We start from the raw sequence: 16,096 nt of genomic DNA, 5'->3' as shown, positions 1-16,096 counted from the left end.
AGAGGCAGCGGCGGGACTGCAGCCCCGGCGCCGGGCTCAGCCTCGGCCTGACCCTCCCTCACGGAGGTGCCACCGCCGCCTGGCCCTCAGAGAACCGGAGACCCCTCCGCCCGCCCGCGACCCGGCGCGGTGCCTTCAGCCGAGCGGCTCCCGTCCTCTGTAGAGGCGGGGCTCACGGCTGGGGCAGGAGGAGCCGCAGCCGGAACGCTGTGCCCCGGAACCTCTGCGCCGGGGGGCGGCTACCGGCGGGTGGCTATCGGGCTTACCACGGACTCGCTCACGCCAACGGGATCCCTCCGCTGGGTCATTTAGTCCTTCAGCGCCGCTCTCCGCGCTTGTGCCGCTGCCGCTTCTCTGCCGGGACACCGTCGCGTCGGTGCGGCAGGCAATTCTTGCGGCCTCGCCGCCGTAGCTGCCGCACCAGCTCGGTCGTGCCCCGGGTAAGGAGTGGGGAGTGCGGCGCCGTGGATCCCTCCGCGCGCGGTGAGGCGGCGCGGCTGGAGGGCCGCCATTTTGGGTGCCTGAAGTCTACGCGGAGGGGCGGCCGGTGAGCGGGGCTGGGGCTGGGGCGGCCGGGCTCGGGGCGATGGGGCGCGCTTGGTGGCCGAGAAGGGGCTGGTAGCGAGGGGGACGCCTTGCCCCAGGTGCCCGCTGGCTGGGCTGAGGGCAGGCCCGCGGCCTGCCCCGCCCGCGCTGTGCGACGCTCCCCCGGCGCTGCGTCGCTGGGGACGGCAGCGGGGAGGCAGAGGCTCTCTCCCGCTCAGCCTCGTCAGGGCGCAGCTGCGCCGGTGGAGCTAACCCAGGGCCTCTGGCGCTGCCTGCGCGCTTCTCTGAACTAGCCCCGGCCATTGGGCGGCTCGGCGGCGAGTCCCGCCAGCTGACTAATGCGTCTGGAAACCGCCCTGGCAACAGGTCAGTCGCTGTAGGAATAGAGGCTAATTTCGGTCTGCAGGAAGGGATGGGAAGGCAGGGTCCAGGGAGGGAAGAACTGGATCAGCCTTTCCGCAGCAGCGTGGCTGAGAGCCTCATGCGGGGAAGTGGGGGCGACAGAAGTTTTTAGGATGGGAGCAGGGTGGTTGCAAAAGAATAGCTGTCGAGCTAGCCGCTTCCTAAGGGCCGTATTTTGAACTAATCTGTTAAAACAGGTTGTTGTTAATCAGAATAGTTAGTTAATAGGTACTGTTACAGAGACACTCCAACTTGTGCTGAGACTGTTTCTTAAAGCACTATAAAGTTATTCTAATGTTGTAGGAGTATGTTCCAGTTACAGAAGGACAAAAGTTGCTTTTTATGGCATTAGACTTATATCATACATATATATTTCTGTAGCAGTGTTTTCTGGAGCTTGGTTGGTTCTGTGCATCATTGAAATAACTATTGATGTGTAAATAGAGCTGCTAAATTGGATATAATCTAGATAGTAATAAATCTTACGTAAACCACTAGTTATACACAAAATGCTATCACCATCCAAAAGTCTGCTCCAACGTGTCCTTCAGGTACCAGCCAAGGTCTTTCTATGTGATAGCTCTTAAGGAAGGATTTTTTGATGAACAGTTCTTGGCATAACAAAATGCCGTAATAAAGCGTCTTCTGAGTTAGTTTTCAGTATGACTAATGAGTTGAACTACCTCATGAGAGACTGGAGAAATGCCAGAGCACATGCTCAGTAAGCAGGAAGAGTGTGGGGAATACGGAATGGCAACTTTTTTCCTTGTGATGACAGGGCTGTTACAGCTTTAGTTTGTACAGTCCTTAGGTTAATCTTACAGCAGTTTTACAACTTCCATATTAATAGGACAGAGGTTGGCTTGGTTCTTGCAGTTGACTTTCATTTTTCTTTAAGAATGTGGTTTTCTCAATGAGTAACAGAGAGAGAGGATTTGACTGGGTGGTAGTTGTCGCAGACGGTGTCTTGAGGCATTGGTTTACTTCCCTCACCTTTCGAAGTAAGGGAATGAAAGCATGTCTTCTAGCAGCTATGGTGTTTATTGTGAAATCTGAGGGTTTTTTCCACTTAGGCTTCTTGGAAATCTAGGGCTGAATGGAACCTCAAAATACCACCTCAGTAAGCTCGGCTTACTGAATTGAGGCACAATCGCATTTTCCTAGACCACTGCTGGTAGATGTTTGTCTAACGTTCTTAAAACTTTACTGTAGTCTGGTGTTCACATCAGTGGCTAGTGTCACTTGTCTAGATTAAATAGACCGAGGCCTTTAACTTCTTGGTTTAGGGTATGTTTTCTAACCCTGTTCTCATTTATGGAGTAGTCCCAGTTTTTGATCGTCTTACATCTGTTTCTGGGGTTGAATTTCAGTCTGTCAGAATGGGAATATCCAGCAAGTTTCTATTCCCTGTTGGCCTTGGTTAGGTGCAGGGTTGTAAAGTGGGAAAGGGAATGATGAGTGCTGTAGGTTCAGTCATTTGTAAATAACCAGGTTCAGGAATAGCAGGCCTGTACCTGTTTGTTTGGAGAAATCCTTTTTTTCCCCCCAAGTAAAACAGTGACTGGTGTCCTCTGGTGTGACCAACAGCTCCTGGTTCTAATGACCTTCCCCTCTTCTCCCACAGAAAGTGTTTATCATGTTGGGCTCTGGGTTCAAGGCTGAGCGCTTGCGAGTCAACCTGCGCCTTGTCATCAATCGCCTCAAACTGCTGGAGAAAAAGAAGAGTGAGTATTTGAGGGGGCAGGTGTGACCTGGGGGTCAGGAGACTTGAGGAGAAGATTTTTTGGAGTCAGGGTGCTTCCATGGCCCAAGTATGGAGTAGCCTTTTGCTTTTCCTTGCTGGCCCCAGGCCTCGCAGTCCACTCCAGTGTGCGAGTACCCCAGGGACCAGGCTGGCCACGATGTGGCCTCTGTCCACCTTCCTGGCAGGTGTCGGAGCGCAGTTTGTGGGGTGTGTGGGGTGGTAGCTGTGGGCCATGTGTGGAGGGACATGCCAGTTTGCCCCAGGGGGCCTTTCCCAGGCCTTCTGTGCCCACAGCATAGTGGGGAACTTCCTGGGTGCTGTGGGAGGCTCTCCCCACCTGTGCTGTCCTGCCCTGCCCAGACAAGATCCACAATTCTGATTTGACTCTGCAGGGAAGTAGAAGGTGTAGGAGTGTTCCTAGCAGCTGAAAGCCCACTCTCCTTTCTCCTGTGAGTTAGTGTGTTTAGGACCTAGACACAAGGGCTCCACCAAGCCATGGCTCAGTGTCTTGCACTGCAGAAGCTCAATGAAGGAGACATATAAGCTTGTGATGGCTTTGTGTGTGGTGGGGACTGTGGGCGGGTAGGGAGGCAGCAGCCCCTGCCAGCATGATGATTGGCCTTGGGGATATGTGCTGTAGCTGAGTTGGCCCAGAAGGCAAGGAAGGAGATTGCAGATTATCTGGCAGCCGGAAAAGATGAGCGTGCCAGGATTCGTGTGGAGCACATCATCCGTGAAGATTACCTTGTGGAGGCCATGGAGATCCTGGAGCTGTACTGCGATCTGCTGCTAGCCCGCTTTGGCTTGATTCAGTCCATGAAGTAAGCTGTGGCCTAGAGGGGATGCTGTGGGAGAGGGTCCAGGCCCTCTGGGCTCAGGGAGGGGTACTGCTGGGGACAGGCCTGGGATACAGAAGGGTATCTGTTTGTCTCAGTATCCTAGGGCCTCCAGAGACCTTTTCTTCCCAGGCAGGGAAAACTCTGGAGCCCAGCATGGAGGATGGGGACTTTCAGGCTAAGCAGATTGAGGGCAGCAAAGACTAGGTGCTTTGTGTGGAGATAGGATTGTCTTCTGTTGTCTTTAGGGAGCTGGACTCTGGCCTGGCAGAAGCAGTATCTACGCTGATTTGGGCTGCACCACGACTCCAGTCAGAAGTGGCTGAGTTGAAGATTGTGAGTAGGGTTGTTTGAGGGGTGTTACGTGTGCAGGGTGGGGGTGACATTGCCAGAAGCTGGTGGAAGCCTTTGTCTGGGACTCTGTGTCGTTAAGGCAGAGGACATGTTTTTATGGGCTCTGCAGATGGACACCCCAGTATAGGTGTCCCTGGAGCATCGTGGATGGCTAAGGCTGCTCAGCTGGCGCACTCAGTGGCAGAAAGGAGGGTGATCTGGGGCGGGGGGAGGTGGGAACCTGTAGGGGCTACAGCAGATGCACAGTGTGTGGTGGGGGAAAGCAAGGGTGTGCACGTTCCCAGAGTTTCTCTCCTGCTGCAGGTTGCTGACCAGCTGTGTGCCAAGTACAGCAAGGAGTATGGGAAGCTGTGCCGGACAAACCAGATTGGGACAGTCAATGACAGGGTAATGAACTGGTGTGGAACAGCTGCAGCCAGCTGGAGCTCGCAGAACAGACGTGCCTGCTATGTCTTTTTGCCCCTTTTCCTGTGGCCAGTGGCTGATGCCTGTGTCTCACTGCAGAGTGCAGTGGGCCAGCTGTGCTGCTGGGGGCTTGCCTGCATTGGAGCATGGGAGGATAGTGCTGAGGTCCCTGGCAGGCGGGGCCCTGCTGTGCTGGCTGTGGATGGAGAGGAGCAGAGGACATGGAGCCCTGGCCTGTGGTTGCCAGCAGGCTCCTCTGCAGCAGTGCCGTACTGGGAGGAAAAGCCGCCCCAAGACTGCACTGTGCTCCCCACAGCAGGTGGCCCTGGCTGGGATAGAGCTCTGCTGTGCTGCACTGCCCAGGTCCCACTGAGTGTCCCTGCACCCTTGTGTTCCAGCTGATGCACAAGCTGAGCGTGGAGGCGCCGCCCAAGATTCTGGTGGAAAGATACCTCATTGAGATTGCCAAGAACTACAATGTGCCCTATGAGCCTGACTCAGTGGTGATGGTGAGTGCAAGCCTGGAGCTCTCTTCTGTGTTCCAGTGGCTGAAATGTCCTGTTAGTGCTGTGCGGGCTTTCAGGGCACAGGGCTGTGGTATGGCAGCGAACTCGGTGGTAATTCTAGACAGCCCTCGCATAGCATGATGCCCGCTCCTTCCCACAGCCCTATGGCATGTGGCTGTAGTTAGTCATGCTATAGTCTGGTGCCCTTTCTGATTCCCATTAATATGATTGTTTAGCTGCTGTGTGTTCTGCCCTTGGTGTGTTCTGCCCCATCTTGTCCAGTGACAAATGTTGCATCTAATGCTGTTCAGAGGGCTGTGATCAGAATAGAGATGTGTTAGTGAGCAGAATTCTTCCACCCTCTCCAGGCTGAAGCCCCTGCAGGCGGAGAGGCAGATCTGATTGATGTGGGATTCACAGATGATGTGAAGAAGGGTGGCCATGGAGGGGGAGGAGGTGGTGGATTTACAGCCCCGCTGGCTGGTCATGATGGAATAGTACCCATGCCAGTGATGATGCCTATGCCCATGCCAACACCAAATCCGCCCTTCTCCTATCCGCCTCCAAAGGGACCGGTAAGTGCCTTTGCTTTGAGCATTCCCTTTTTCTGTGGAAGACACTGATTGCGATGCTTAACCCTGTGCCTGCTGATGGGGAAGTGTCTGTACTCGGTAGGTTGATGTCTCAGAAGGCCATTGTGTTGCTGTGAGACTGCACGGGATGGCAATTGTTGGCAGTGCAGCTGAAGCTTCATGTTGCTTCTTGACTGTGGAGGTTCCTACCCCTGTTCTTCAGCCAGCCCTCTTTGCCTTCAGGGAGCAGAGGAGTCCAGACTAACTCCTGAGGCAGTCTTCTGACTGTCAGGCTTTTGACCAGGGGTTGGAGCTGCACTTTGAAGTTGGTAGGCTGGTAGTGTGCCAAGATTCAGTCAAGGAAATCAGGTGAGTTTTGTGGGGTGGGAACAGCACAGAAAAATGCGGAAGCACCCTGCCTTCAGGCCTGTGAAGGGAGGGGACCAGGCCAATGGCTCTTGGAGATGATTTGTTGCGAGGGTGGAAGGTGGGAGCTGAAAAGAGCAGCATTCTCTGAATTCAGTCATTTACAGGATATCCATGTAGACTGGAGAGTGGCAGAACAGTGGGATGGCTTGGAGTCTTCCCAGCAATGCTGCAGTGTTTTTTGTGGAAAATCTGGGCCAAGTATCAGCTGGCTGAAGGCCCAGGCATAAATACGCTGAGGACTTGCGCCAAGTCTAGGTCTTTGAGCCACTGTTGTGTTACAAGTAAGGGTAATACAAAGCTTCAAGTGAGCCAGAGACCTCCTTCCTGTTTCGTGATACTGCACTCAGGAGAAATGTCTCAGGTGTGCTTAAGGCAGGGTATTGCCCTTTTTCTCCTGGTACTTCTAGTGCCTTGAAAGATGAAGTGTTTAGTCATGCTGGTTCTTTAGAATAACGCACAGTCCTGTTAGCTGGGTCTGGTTGCTCCAGGTGACTACATCTGACTTAATACTTGAGAATCTTTTCCTGGTAAGTGTAAACTATATCAGGTTGGATACTTGCCTGTATTTATCTTAGACTGCTACTTTCTTTGACTCTTGTGGCAGCTGTAGGTGTATTCTGTCCCATGGTCGCTCTCCCAGGTCAGTAGTCTGGTGCGTGACTGTAATCTCTCTTTACAGGAAAACTTCAATGGCCTACCAGTGGGGACCTACCAGCCTTTTGCTAACATCCATCCACCACCAATTCCAGCAACCCCACCAACATATGAGTCTGTAAGTGCCTGAGCTGAATCACTGTTGTAGGCAGCAGAGGGAACCTCAAAAAGTGCAGTGGTAGCCACGGAAAAGGCAAATGTTTGTTAAGCACATTGCTGTCAACCTTTGGAGCTTTTGGCGTGGTGCTTGGCATTGCTTGTGGGTGTGATGAATCACTGAGTGCATGTGATGGGAGAATGACTTGTGAGGAGAAGTCCCTCTTTCAGCTCTGTGTTTTGGCTGCAAAGGAAAGCCAAGATCTGTTTTACTTTATTGTTAAAATGGTGATAAACAGTTAACAAGTAGGGTCCACAAATTCTGGGGTTTTTTTGCAACGTGAAGGGTTCATCAGCTTCAGTCTGTTTAGTTAGGGCTTTTGAACTAATTCAGAGTTAGCCTGGATGAAAATTTTGGCTGACCCAGATGATGTATGTTTAAACTCTCTTCCTTTCCCAGACTTCTCAGTCCTTGGGGAGAACGAAGGAGAGGCTGGAGTCTTCTTTTTCTATGCTTGTCTATGTCTTTGTTGCTGCAGTTCATGATCATGCCTCTTATTTTGCTTTCAGTGACATGCTGCTTGTTTTTGCAGTATCCTGAGTAGGGATGAGCATAGCCAAGCACCTGTGTGTGCTAACACCTTGTACTAGCTGCACAGGCAGGCGAAACACTGCCTCCTTTTCTTGGGAAGAGAGCCAGATTGTTCTGAGTGTGCTGGAAGCCAGGGTTGTCTGCCTTCTTGGGGAGGGGTGGGGTATACATTGCTATGCATGGGTGTGGCTGCTGTTGCCCACGAGCAGTGCCTGCACAGGTAGGTGATTCTGTGCCTGGTGGGAGAGAGACCTGTAGTAACTGAGAGTCTTTTCCAGATCGATGAGCCTAATGCTAACAAAGACACTTCTGCACCGGTGCCTGGTGAGTATGTCCAGAGGTATGGGAAACCTAGGGTGGTTAAGGGCTGTGGTTAGCTTGGGATGCCAGCCTCCCTGGGAGGAAGCCTTCCGTATAGGACACAATGTGTAGAACTCAACACATCGTGAGAGCAGGATTTGGGTTGGGAGAGGACTCTGACAGAAATGGAGCGTATCCTCTCAGAACAGGGAGGATCCAGACTTCCACTGGGAAACTCAAGAACTAGGGTTTGACTTCAGAGTCAATACTGGGTCTCCAGCTTAAGCTGTCTCACAGACCAACTATAGGGTGTTGCAGGATAAAATGAGAAAGCAACAGCTTTAAGTGATAATGTATTTTTACACGGCATGAATAATATTGTTCTGCAGCAACAGAAAGAGAGAAGTAAGCACTGAGAGGGTAGATAGGTTTGTATTAATGCCAGTGTTGAGGTTGCATACAGCAGAGCAGGACTAGTAGAGATAGCTGCTATCCCTTGGTCCATCTGCCTGAAGGCTTACGAGATGCTTCATGCATCGTGATTGGATCATAAAAAAATTCTCCTGCCTTGTACAGTGTGATTCTGCTCTGTGTATTTTGAAAGCACTTGCTATCTCTAGGACTTGATAAGGGTGGAGCGGGTTTTTAGAGTAAGTAGACCCTTGCCAGCTCCAGCCAGGATATCTAACGATCTAATGGAGTCCTTTGGGGGTGTTGGCGGTGCGTGCTGAAGAAGACGGGTATATGGGTGCACTGGATCTGGCTGTATGCTGCAGTTTGGCAGCTAGGTGACGGCATGTGATACCTGCATGTGTCTTTAGGAGGCGTTGGAATGGAGCGAACTGGGACTTTGAATCCCCAGGATGCAGTCCAGCCCGTATAGGCATGTGGGAGCTTCAGCCCACCTGCAGCTGGCTGTGGGCAGTGGAGGGTGATCTCCGGCTGTCTGGTGCATCCCTAAGATAGGGTCACCAGTCTAGATCTGCCATATAAACCTGAAATCTTGTGTTTTCCCCCATTGAGTCTATGTGCAGTTGGAGGTACGTGCCCACTGGTCCTGCTCAGAAAAATACATCAGTACTGCCTTTTTGGTAGAGCGACCTTCCTTTTGTGTGGCTTTGTTTGGCCTGGTGAGAGTGTGATAATGGTGAGGTGAAATGATATTTCTCTTATTCTAAACAGGGCCCGGGCCCAAGTCAGAAGCTTCTCCTAAACCAAGAGCTGGGGCTCCTAATACCTTTGATAACTTTGTGCTGCCTGAATTACCGTCTGTGCCAGATACACTGCCAACAGCATCTGCTGGCGCCAACTCTTCTGCCTCTGAAGACATCGACTTTGATGATCTTTCTCGGAGATTTGAGGAGCTAAAGAAGAAAACGTAAAACTGACTGGGCTGTAACTCCAATGTGAGGGGCAGGAACTGTGACAGCTGCTTCTCTCTGAAACAGACTCCCCTTGAAATTGGTTTCCTGTATTAACCTCAAATGAACATGCTCTTCTTTTTGAGCTCTCTTCCTGCTGTACTTAAACCAAATGCTGCCACTTTCCCGATCTTTGTTGCTGCAGGAGGTGAGCTGTGGGGAATCTTGCAGGACTGGAGCAGGGAACAGCCCCTGTCCATCGGGGTAGCTATCCGGGAAACCTCTGCATGACATTCTGGGTGCTGTTCCTGGCTGCCTCCGTGGTGGCTCTGTACTCCCTCCCACAGAGAAGGGAGGCGATGGCTGAAATGTTGACAGGGCTTTCTCCTCTTCCCGGTGGTCTCAAGAGCAGCATCTTCCACAAGCTGCCCCTCTCTGCTCGATGGCGTGTATGGTGAGGGTGATTAAGTCCCTTTGGTAAGACTTCTAACTAATCGGGGCGGAGGCAGGGAATGCGGTCGTGAGATGTGGCATTGGCCTTGAGGCTGTGCAGCACACGGGCGCTTCTGCCCTCTCCCTGGCTCCAGCTGTATCTGGTTGCAGTTTGCCTTGGCAGCTGATGTCCTTTTCCACTCCCCCTGCACTCTCGGGGAGCCCCCCGTGGCCTTCGGTGCGTTCTCAGGGGGGGCTCTGTTCACAGGAGGGCAGCGCTCTCTGCTTTCCAGTTCCGCAGCATGTTCTGCTTGAACCTGCTGGGAGTGTGAGCTGGGAGGGCAGAGGGGGGCCAGAGCCAGGTGCTGTGTGCCGGCTCCTTTCTTGCCGGGTGTACACCGAGAGCTGAGGTCAAGGGGGCTGTGGCCAGATCCGTGGCAGTACAGTAGCCTTGCTTGCCCCTGGGCACGAGGATGGGCGAGGGCTGGCGGTGTGCTCTGGGGCGGGGGGGGGCTGCTGGAGGTGGTGTGCCCTCCTCCGCGTGACGTGTCTGTACATAACACTCGCACAACTGTTCCTCGAGGTTTTTGGTTGATCTGTACCTTACGGGTTGGTTGCTAATAAAGTCTAGGCTCCTGAGCAGCGGCGTCGGCGTGGGATGCTCTTACCGGGGGGCTGCGCAGGGCTGGACTGCTGCAGCCGCGCGGCCCGGGCAGTGCCCCGCCTGGGGAGGGGCAGCGGGGGCGGGCGACGGTGCTGCTGCCGCCGGGGTTCCGCCTCCCCGCGGTCCCCGCCACCCCGCCGCCGTTGTCGCTCGGGCCGCGGAGCCCGAGGGGGTGACGCGCTGTCAGCCCCCGAGGGCCGGAGCGTCAGCTCCCGCTCGGGCCCCGCCCCGCCCCGCCCGCGGGCGGGGCCAGGGCGTCTCGCGCCAGGGTCCGCCCCGCGGGACCAGCCCCCGCCGTCCGGCCGCCTGCCCCGACTCCTGCTGCGCCTCTATTGGCCGGGGGGGGCCGGCCTCCGCCAGTCGTCGGGGCGGGCTCCCGGAAGTGCCCTTCCACGTGCAGGGCTGAGCAGATGGCGGCGCCGCTGCGCGTGAGCGGCCGGCGGGCCCCGGGGCGGGCCGGGGGCGCTCCCGGGCCGGGCGGCGGGAGGAGCCGGGACGCGGGCGGGCGGGGCGGGGTCCGGGGGGGGGTCGGGGTAGCCGGGGGCGGCTGGGGCTGGGGCGGGGGGCGGGATGGGGCGCGGTGCCGGTTTGGGCGCGCGGCTGACCACCTCGCGCAGGGGCGGCTGCGGGTGCTGACGGCGGCGCTGGGAGGCTGCGGGCTGCTGCTGGGCTCGGCGCTGGCGGCGGGCGACGAGCGGCTCTACGCGACGGCGGTGATGCCCGCGCTCCGCGCCCTCCCCCCCGAGGCCGCCCACGGGCTGGCCCTGCGTGTCGCCGCCCTCGGGCTGCTGCCACCCGCCCGTCCCGACGGCCCCGCGCTGGTGCGGCTCTGTGGCGGGGGAAACCGGGGCTGGGGTGGCCGAGGGGGGGTTCAGGGGCCAGGGTGGGCGTCGATGGCCGGGGGCACGGCCAGGGCGGGGGGGGTGGCAGGGCCCGGGGCGGCGGGCAGGCGGCCGAGTCTCGCGGCGATCCCGGAGCCGTTGCAGTCCGTGGGGGGCAGTGAGCTCTGCCGGGCAGCGGAGGTGCCCAGCGGGGCTTCTGGGGCGGACGGGGGTGCAGGAGATGGCCCCGGCAGCAGCCCTGGGTCCCCCGGGACAGGCACCCGATGAGGACACCCCGCGGGGCAGAGGGGGTGGAGGGGAGGGGGCCGGGGCTGCTGCTGCGGGGGCCAGGCTCTGGCTGTGGCTCCTGGTGTCAGTGGGCTCTGGCCCTCCTGGCTGCTGGTGCGTGACCCAAACCCTGCCCCACAGGAGGTGCGAGTCCTCGGGCAGCGGTTCTGCAACCCTGTGGGCCTGGCGGCTGGCTTCGACAAGCAGGGCGAGGCTGTGGACGGGCTGTACAAGATGGGTTTTGGCTTTGTGGAAGTAGGGACTGTCACGCCCAAGCCCCAGGAGGGGAACCCCAGACCCAGGGTCTTCCGGCTGGCAGAGGACGAGGCGGTCATTAACAGGTGGGGTCTGAGGGGGGCCGCTCTGCGAAGTCCCACAGACTGCTCGCCCAGAGGGAGGGTGTTTGTTTGGGTGATCCTGGCTCTGTGGTCTGTGCTGCAGTGGCTCTTGGGTTGCATGTGCTGAGCAGAGCTGTAGAGACCATGTGTGTCCTTTGTGTTTCTCCTGTGTCCTGCTCAGGGCTTGTGGATGCCAGCTCAGCCCTGAACCTTGTCTGTTCTGGTGCAGGTATGGATTCAACAGCCACGGCCATGTGGCAGTGGAGCGCAGGCTGCGGGCCCGCCAGGAGACGCAGCTCAGACTCACTGGTGGTGAGACAAGCTTATAAGCCTGTTGGGGTCTGCAGAGTGGGTTTGGGGGTTCCCCAGGTAGCTGTAGGCCAGGAAAGGTGTGTAATGCCAGTGTCCAGGCACAGGAGGGCCCTGGCCAGTGCAAGGTGCACTCAGACAGCAGGAACCCTCTTGGGGCTGTAGCCTCTGCCCCTTGGGACTGTGACCAGGCGCCTTTCTCCTGCCATCTTCTCTGTGGTAGAAGCTCCACTTGCTGCTTCAGGCAGGACGTGTCTGCTGAGACTAGCCAGAGCCAACAGGGCCCAAGCTGGGCAATTTCTGAGGGCAGCCTCCACCGGGTGGCCAGGCTGGAGGCTGCGGTGCTGGGAGGTGCTGACCGGGGCAGCTGTGAGGATGCTGCTGTGGCTGCAGGACAGTCCCAGCCCCACGCCCGTGAAACACGTGGGCTGCATATCCACGCTTTGATTTTAGCTGGTTCTGGGGCCTCCCTTGTCGGGTGCTCTGGTCCCTTGCGTGGTGATTGGTCCTGCTGCCCTGGTTCAGCGTGTCTGTGTTCCAGCGGGGATGCCCCTTGGAGTCAACCTGGGCAAGAACAAGAGCTCTACCGATGCTGCAGCTGACTACGTGGCTGGGGTCCGGACACTGGGCCCTTTGGCTGACTACCTGGTTGTGAATGTGTCCAGCCCGAACACCCCAGGGCTGCGGGACCTGCAGGGCAAGGCTGAGCTGCAGGATCTGCTGACCAAGGTGGGTGACGCTCACAGCCAGCCCAGACCACAGCTGTAGCACTGGATGCATCCCATCCTCTTGGAGTGCCTGCTCTGCTCCAGCCAGTGGGTTTGCCCCAGGACAGGGAGGAGCCTGGTGGCTTCCCGGAGTGGTGTGCAGAGCCACTGAGATGTCCCCGTATCCGTTGGTGGTGAGGGGTTCACTGGGGCACGGTACTCCAGCAAAGGGCATGTGAGCAGTGAAGCATTGCCCTCTGCTCTGCTCCTGCAAGGGGGTAGTGAGCCACCCACCCCACGGCATCGGGAGTTGCTGTGGGCCTGTGCGGGTCATGTGCCCCAGGCCCTGTGCCGTAGGGTGCCCCATTGTCGGTGGCACCACGTAGGGAGAGCAGGGCCTGTCCCTGTGCTGCCTGTGGTGGGGGGTACATGCCCCTCCCCAGTCCAGGGCAGGAGGTGTTCCCCCACCATGCACTGCTCTGTGCCCCCGTGCGTCCCCCCGCAGGTGCTGGCGGAGAGGGACATGCTGCCCTGTAAGCGCAAGCCAGCAGTGCTGGTGAAGATTGCCCCTGACCTCACCGCGCAGGACAAGCGGGACATTGCTAGCATCATCTGCGAGGTGAGGAGGCGGGAAGGGGAGGCTGGCGAGGAGCTGGGCTGGTATGCCTCCTGCCTCACCTCGCATGGCGCTGGGGCAGGACTGCGGCACTCCTGGCAAGTCACCCCTTTGAAGGGACAGGTGGACCTGCAGCTCTCTGGCCGTTCTAGAGACAGTGTCCTGGGTAGCTCTGAGTCTGTGAGGGCCTATGTGCGTCACCCGGACCTTGGGGACGGTCCAGGCAGCGAGGGGCAGCTGCTTTGTCCGCGGGCATGTTGCTGAGGCACTTGGCAGGGGGGTCCTGGCCTGGCAGCCTGGGGACGAGAGTGGGGGGCTGCTCATGGCAGCTGTGTTCTCATGCTGCTGCCCCCCTCAGCTAGGTGTGGACGGGCTGATTGTCAGCAACACCACTGTGAGCCGCGCCAGCAGCCTCCGGAGCAGACAACGCACAGAGCCTGGGGGCCTCAGCGGGAAGCCCCTGCGGGAGCTCTCCACGCAGACCATCAGGGAGATGTACACCCTCACCCAAGGTAGAGGCAGAGCAGGGCTTGGTGGTGTGTGCTGGCACCACCCATGCTGGCCTGACCCTGCTCCTCTCTATAGGCCGGGTGCCCATTATCGGGGTGGGTGGGGTAAGCAGCGGTCGCGATGCCCTGGAGAAGATCCGCGCTGGAGCCTCACTTGTGCAGATGTACACGGCGCTCGTGTACCGTGGGCCGCCAGTGGTGGGGGCAGTGAAGCGGGAACTGGAGGAGCTGCTGAGGTGAGTGAGGCGCCAGGCACGTCCCCAGGGAGCCCCTGGGCCCGGGGTGGCTCTGGGCAGCCACGTGCTGGTGCATGAGCAGTGGTACTGTGGGGCTGAGGCGCAGTGCCAGGCTGGCCCAGCCGTCACACGCTGTCCCTGGTTAGGGAGCAGGGGTTCAAGAACATCATGGAGGCAGTTGGAGCAGATCACCGGTGCTGACATGCTGCAAAACCAAGGTCTAGACAGGAGGAGCCATGGCCAAGCAGGGACAGGTCTGACGTTTCCAGTGCTGGGTAGACTGGGACAGAGCCGAGGTCCTGGTCCCAGCCCCTGAGAAGGGTCAGTGACGGGTGATGCTGGGGCTGCACTGGAGGGGAGCAGGGGAGGGGGCCTCCACTGGTGCCGCTGTCCAGGGCCATATTTTGGCTTTCCCGTGGGATGGGCTCCCCCGCAGAAACCAATGCTGGGTAAGGCTTTGCTGGGTGGTGAGAAAGGCGGCCCCTGAGGGGATAGCCCTGTGGGCTGTAGGCAGTCCTGTACCCTGGCTTGTGCTGCAGCGCTTCCCCGTGGACGGCACACCTTCCCTGGTGTTACTGCGCAGAGCCGTGGGCCAAGCAGTGTATTGGGTGTCCCTTCTGCCGGAGACCCCGCAGCTTGTGCTGCCTGCTCTGGCTGGTGCTTGGTCCTCCTGCACCACAGCCTGCACAGGAGGGTCTTCCCTCCCTGCCCTCCTCCCCTCTCCGCACGTGGTCCTGTAACAAACCTGCAGGCCCTGGGTCCTGCCTGAGTGTCAATAAATGTTTGGCTCACCTAGTCCTGTGTGCTGCTCTGGGGACACTCCTTGGGTCGGAGGGACGCAGCCTGGCTCTCCTTAGCTGAGCGGGATCAACTCTCTTTGTGTTGTTCCCGGTTGGTGCATCTTTTCCCGGTGGTAGAAGCCGCAGGGTAGCTGGGCTCTGGGATGGATCCATGCAAAGCTTACCATGCTCACCAGCTCAGACCTCTGCATGAGGCTGGGCCCATGGGAGGTGCTGGGCGCTGCTGCTTCCCTTTGCTGCCAGTATGTAGATGTTTGGAGACAGCTGCGGTTACGCCCTGTCACTTGTTACGGAAAAGCCATTCATTCACACTTCTGGAGGCTGTTGGTTTTGTCTTTGGGGCCTCCAGCGTTGACTGCTGTTTTACCATGGACTCCCTGCAGTTGTCTCAGGCCTTTCTTGAGCAACATGGCTTGACCTGCACATGGCGTTCCCTCTGCAGCCTCTCGCAATCCACCCTGCAAAGCAGGATTGCGTCACAGCACTTCACTCCACCAAACCTGTTTACAGGAGGAGCGTGACTGCTGACCCCACTCTCAGTGGCCCTCAGCTTACATCAGGGCTGTTCCCCGCCTGCTCTCCAGCTTCCACAACCCTCTGCACCAACCTCTTCATTTCCTAGATTCTCTGCTTTGGACAGGTGGTGCTTATTGCTGCTCTAACAGGGATGTGACCTGGTCCACTGGCCAAAGTTTTGATGCGCTTTCTCTGGAGAGGGCCTGGGAGGCTCTTTCCCTCCCAGTCTGAAGGTGGCTGTCATGCCTTTGGGAGTGTGAGCTTGAGTTTCACCTTGTCCTGCGGCACTCTTGTCTGTGCTCTGCAGCTGATTTGTGACTGTGGCTTGTAGACATTCAGTGCCTTGTGCTGCTACAGCAGTCGCTGACGGCCTTGGCCTCGAGCGTGGCCCTGCACTGCCGTAGCCCGGTGCATGGGCTGCAGTCCGTGCCCCATGGGCAGGCTGGGGCAGCTTCCCCCACCTTCCTGCAGGCAGTGCCTTTGTCCGAGCTAACCTTGAGGCTGCTGAGTGGGCACCAAGGTGCAGTCGCGTGTTGCTTTTTTCCCCCTGCCAGGGCATGGCAGTCTCCTGTGGACGGACAAGCCTGCTGCAGTGGGACAGCGCTGTCTGAGCCTGCTATCATCAAATGCCACAGCACCTTTCTAAGTGCTGCCATGGTTCATGGATCAGAGCTGTCAAGCCCTGATGTGTCCTGTGCTGGACTCTAGCCTTCTGTGTTTCAAGTGTGGTTGCATGAGCATGCCTGGTGCTGGGCCAGAGATCTCAAGCCCTGTATTATTTAGGGGCACAGGTGCCCCATGAGGTGGGAAGAAGCTTGCACAGGATGGGAAAGGCCTCTTCTGGAGTGTCTGGGAGCAGACACAGATCCCCTCCTGAGCCTGTAGGACTGGAGCGTCCGAGGGGCAGAAGGGGCACTGGCGAGACCCCCAGCAGGCCAGGCTTCAGTGGCTCAGGGCTGGGGCTGGCCCCACATGCTCCGATGGTTTTGGGGTGGCCTCACTGGAACAGTGGCACCCTGGGATAGGTAAGAGGGCGGGTGCCTGTCCCCTCCCCTCCATGCCC

The 16,096-nt window shown here is 57.8% G+C and overlaps 2 protein-coding genes across 4 annotated transcripts; both read left to right on the top strand.

The window, feature by feature from the left end:
• Positions 1–512: 512 nt before the first annotated feature.
• IST1 (IST1 factor associated with ESCRT-III) lies at positions 513–9,854 on the top strand. Of its 3 annotated transcripts, XM_059824909.1 has the most exons (10): positions 513–547; positions 2,573–2,672; positions 3,333–3,513; positions 3,777–3,864; positions 4,186–4,269; positions 4,686–4,796; positions 5,162–5,368; positions 6,474–6,566; positions 7,415–7,460; positions 8,619–9,854. In XM_059824909.1, exons 2-10 carry the CDS (start codon positions 2,585–2,587, stop codon positions 8,816–8,818), a joined length of 1,098 nt encoding a protein of 365 aa, XP_059680892.1. In that variant the 5' UTR covers positions 513–547; positions 2,573–2,584; the 3' UTR covers positions 8,819–9,854. The 3 variants fall into 3 exon arrangements, with proteins under 3 accessions (XP_059680892.1, XP_059680891.1, XP_059680893.1); XM_059824908.1 differs by lacking the exon at positions 7,415–7,460 and having other exon boundaries at positions 517–547; XM_059824910.1 differs by lacking the exons at positions 513–547; positions 3,333–3,513 and having other exon boundaries at positions 2,653–2,672.
• Positions 9,240–13,970, top strand: DHODH (dihydroorotate dehydrogenase (quinone)). Its single transcript, XM_059825102.1, has 9 exons — positions 9,240–9,251; positions 10,511–10,714; positions 11,144–11,343; positions 11,570–11,652; positions 12,191–12,378; positions 12,862–12,975; positions 13,331–13,484; positions 13,558–13,717; positions 13,864–13,970. Exons 1-9 carry the CDS (start codon positions 9,240–9,242, stop codon positions 13,916–13,918), a joined length of 1,170 nt encoding a protein of 389 aa, XP_059681085.1. The 3' UTR covers positions 13,919–13,970.
• The last annotated feature ends 2,126 nt before the right edge of the window (positions 13,971–16,096 follow it).

This window comes from Gavia stellata, chromosome 15 (assembly GCF_030936135.1).
Source record: "Gavia stellata isolate bGavSte3 chromosome 15, bGavSte3.hap2, whole genome shotgun sequence".
NCBI classification, from domain to species: domain Eukaryota; kingdom Metazoa; phylum Chordata; class Aves; order Gaviiformes; family Gaviidae; genus Gavia; species Gavia stellata.
This window is presented reverse-complemented; position numbering and strand designations above follow the sequence as displayed.